The 3,931-nt window shown below is 29.8% G+C and overlaps 1 protein-coding gene across 1 annotated transcript; it reads left to right on the forward strand.

The window, feature by feature from the left end:
- The first annotated feature begins 2,104 nt into the window (after window positions 1-2,104).
- On the forward strand, window positions 2,105-2,989 carry LOC121221152 (uncharacterized). The gene is made up of 2 exons (XM_041101729.1): window positions 2,105-2,601; window positions 2,740-2,989. The coding sequence occupies exons 1-2, from the start codon at window positions 2,331-2,333 to the stop codon at window positions 2,865-2,867; spliced, it is 399 nt and encodes a 132-aa protein (XP_040957663.1). The 5' UTR covers window positions 2,105-2,330; the 3' UTR covers window positions 2,868-2,989.
- The last annotated feature ends 942 nt before the right edge of the window (window positions 2,990-3,931 follow it).

The following is a 3,931-nucleotide window of genomic DNA, read 5'->3' on the forward strand; positions in this document are numbered from 1 at the left end:
TAATCAAGCTTCCAAGATAAAAAAAATTCTATAAAAATTAAAGAAAAATGGATAGGGACTTACTTGAAATTAAAGCTCAAAAGCTTAAAACACTTGGTTATGGCATCCTTCCCTTTTTTTTTCTTTAATTAAGTTGAGGAAGATGAGTTCCTTTCTCTTTCCATCAAAATTTGGTTTATATAATAGGATTAGTTGGTTAATTAAGTTAATTAATCTTAACTTAATCAAATAAACCTTAATTTGTTTAAGTTAATGGCCATTTCATGCCACTGCCCACTAACATACATTTAAACATGGTTTAATTTCTGTTTTGAACCTTTATTTAGTTGTAATTTAAGTCCCCAAGTCTTTTCCTAATTAAAAATCTATAGTGATCGTACTTTACAATTTAGTCCTTGGGCCCTAATTAACCAGAATTTTGGTCAAATTGACTTTCTAAAATTCAATTAACTTATATAATAACTCCATAAATATCTTTATTAATATTTACAGACACATTTTACAAAAATAGACCGTTTACAAAAATGGGGTCCCAAAATCGTAATTTCTAGTATCACTAGAAATCGGGTTGTTACAGAATATCGTCTAATTGAACTATAGTAAAACGGACTCGGATTCACAGGTGAATAAGTTGCTCACAGAAGCTGACATTATATCAAGGTTGCTCACACAAGCTAACATATATTAGGTTACCTGTCTGGGCTAACCTTTTACTAAGCATATAACTTGTAAAATCCCTGATCAAACGTGCGTATAACCCTATTGGCATGTCAAACACATCCTAACCTTTTACTAAGTTCACACAGGCATCATTTCCATATATACACCATTACAAACCCCTGTACATGATCAAATAATTTTATTTACATGTCCTATAATCAATCTATTTTCACAATTGTACCTTGAACTATCACATATTAATCAATAATCACACGTCATTTCAATTCAGTATATAATCAACCATTTATGCCAAATTCACTAGAATTCTAATTATATCTAACCATTTTTATATATGAAATCAAACATAAGATCAAATACAACAAAAAATAGACTAATAAGTTCTATATAAACCTACCTGTTCAAAATGTGAAAAGAGAGGATACTTCATGGACTAATTCACAATTTTAGTTTTTTCCCGATTAATTTCACTGCGATCCAATTATTGATCTATAAAATTATTTTACAACACTAATAAATACCAAACATTTTCATACTATGTCATGATATGCATGATTTCTTATAATTATATTTTTTATCCCCTCATATTTTGCATTCTATTCAATTTAGTCCCTAAACTCGGAATAAGCATAATTTTCAATTCCTAGCTTAGATTGTTTGATAAAGATAAATTTTAAATTATAAAAAAAATTATATTAATTATATTCTACATTATATTCTTAATTTTTAAACATTTAACCTTATTCTAAAAAAATTAAACATAAAGTTTAAATAGGATAATATAACATTAAAATAAATAAAATAAAATCAAAATAATTTAAAATATCCTCCATTAAGTGATAAGTAGCTCTTATCTATTTATTATTTTTCACACTTTTTTTTTTAGAAATGAAATTAGATTGCTTCAATTTTGAATTATCAAACATGCGTAAAAAAATTAAACCGTTAAAAATATTAAATTTCAATTAATTTAATTTTTAATGATTTATCAAATGCTTTAATTAAAATTTAATTTAATTATTTATAAAATAAAAAAAAACTAATAAAATATTGGATTAGAGAGTATGAACATCAATCCTAAAAATATATTAGACCAACCTAAGATTGAATTGGAAACAGAAATGCTATCTAGTTCAAAATAATATATTATCAGTTTGTTACCCAGGATGATATCTTCTGCCCTATACTTATTTTATTAGGCCTGTTGGGATTCTCTTTTGGGCTTTTGCAATGGAAAAAAGGAAATGAGTGAAAAATAGGAATAAACCATAAATAAATATGTGTCTCTCATTTAATTTAAATAAAGTTTAAACCACTTTAGACAAAAGAAATTAGGTACAACTTAAATATATATATAATTTAATTATTAATTTTTCGGTTAATTTTTTTTAAAATAGACTTAACAATATTTACAGTAAGTTATGACGCTCAGTTTCCAAGAATTCTATGTGCTGCATCTCAATCGGTCTCATGGTTTGTTGACAATCAAGCGAGTGGAATTGAACAACACTTGTCCTCAGCCGATTTGTGATAAACAATGCTTTTAATTATACTGAAACTGCTGAAAATATTACTCTGTTCTACGACTGCCGAAGCAGGGGAGGTCCGATCATCGTTTTAGTTGCAGAAAGGGTGGAAAAGAAACTTCCCTCATGTTCTTTAAGGAGGATGAAAATGAATGTATTGGAAATAGTGAACAAGTTGAAATTCCTATTGGAAGAAAGGTCTTTGATGATCTGATTGGCGGAATCAGCACTGTGAATGGAAGTATAGTCGAACCCTTTGATATTAGATACTTCGCATACAATGATTATTGCAAACAATGCGAGGATTCTGGCGGAAGATGTGGATCCAACCAAACTGAAACCTCTCTATTTGTCTGCTATCGTCGTGATCATCCTCATATACTCAAATGCAACCAAGGTATGGTATACCTGCTTCTTTTAACTCTTCCTGAATTGTTAAAACACTCGAATCCAGTTAAAATCCAGTCGTCTTTTTCTGCTGTTTATGACCCAGAATTAACGCAGCTTTGGGTTCTTAATTATCCAATCTTTTCAGCTTTTTCTTCATTGATTAGACCTTTAAAAATGATCCATGCATGGTCCAACTTTGGAATTGGTCAGCGGTTCCAGACAGCAGCAATGGAAAGGTGTGGCCAAATCAATGCTTCTTTTTCTCTCCTTTAAATTCCACCACCGAAATCTTTGGTTATATATGGCAAGTGCCCCCACCTATTAAATTACTCTTCTATTCTATCTTTTCTCAATTGTCCCATTGCTCTAATTTTATAAAAGAGATTATTTTATTCCTTCATCTTCTCTTTATTAATTTCGAAACCTTTTTGAAATCGACTTTTTATTTTAAAAAACGAAAATGAGAGTCGTCACTAATCTTTTTTTATGAGGTGTGATCGGATCACCTCGTAATTCGATTGTTTTAATAAAAGGTTTGATTTCTTAAAATAATATTTTTCGGTCTACAAAAATCTAAAAAATGGGTTTGAGAGTCGGTTACGTACGAGGAAGGATTAGCACCCTCGTTACGCCCAAAATTGATACCTAATTGATTACTTGACGTCTTTAATGTCGAAAATTAAAAATTTGAAGTGAATTTAAAATACGATCCCTTATTAAGACATTACTTAACTAAATTAGTTTTCATGAAAAAGGGGCTTATTTCAAGTTAATCAAGAAGAAAGGATCATGTCCCGTAAGTTAAGGTACAACGCCTTAAACCCTCGAAAATGAGAATAAATGCCAATTGATCGCTACTTAAATCTCATTTATTTATTTATTTTAAAGTAAATATTCGACTATTTCGGTTTTAGAAAGAAGCCATATTTTGTAAGTTAAGAACACGACTTTTCTAATTCCAAAATAATGAACATTACTTTGATTTAAAAAAAATTCATTCTTTGTGCCTTGTGCAAAAACAAATGCAATATTTAAAATAATGTGTATTTAGCTTATTTGAGCATAGTATAGGAATGGATAAATATATTTGAATACGGTTCATGACATGATTATAGCAATAATAAAATTAAATGGAAAAAATGAAACGAAAATTAGAGGTGTTCATTGGCCGGGCCGGGCCCATAAAAAATTCGGCCAAGTCCTAGGCCCGAGCCTGGCCCGAAATATGGGCTTGGAATTTTGTCCAAGCTCGACCCGGAGAAAAATTCCTAAGCTCGGGCCCGGCCCCGACCAGGCCCATTTTTTAAATAAACACAATTTTTTTTAGAAAATTAAAA

The sequence above is a fragment of the Gossypium hirsutum genome, chromosome D09 (genome assembly GCF_007990345.1).
Source record: "Gossypium hirsutum isolate 1008001.06 chromosome D09, Gossypium_hirsutum_v2.1, whole genome shotgun sequence".
NCBI classification, from domain to species: domain Eukaryota; kingdom Viridiplantae; phylum Streptophyta; class Magnoliopsida; order Malvales; family Malvaceae; genus Gossypium; species Gossypium hirsutum.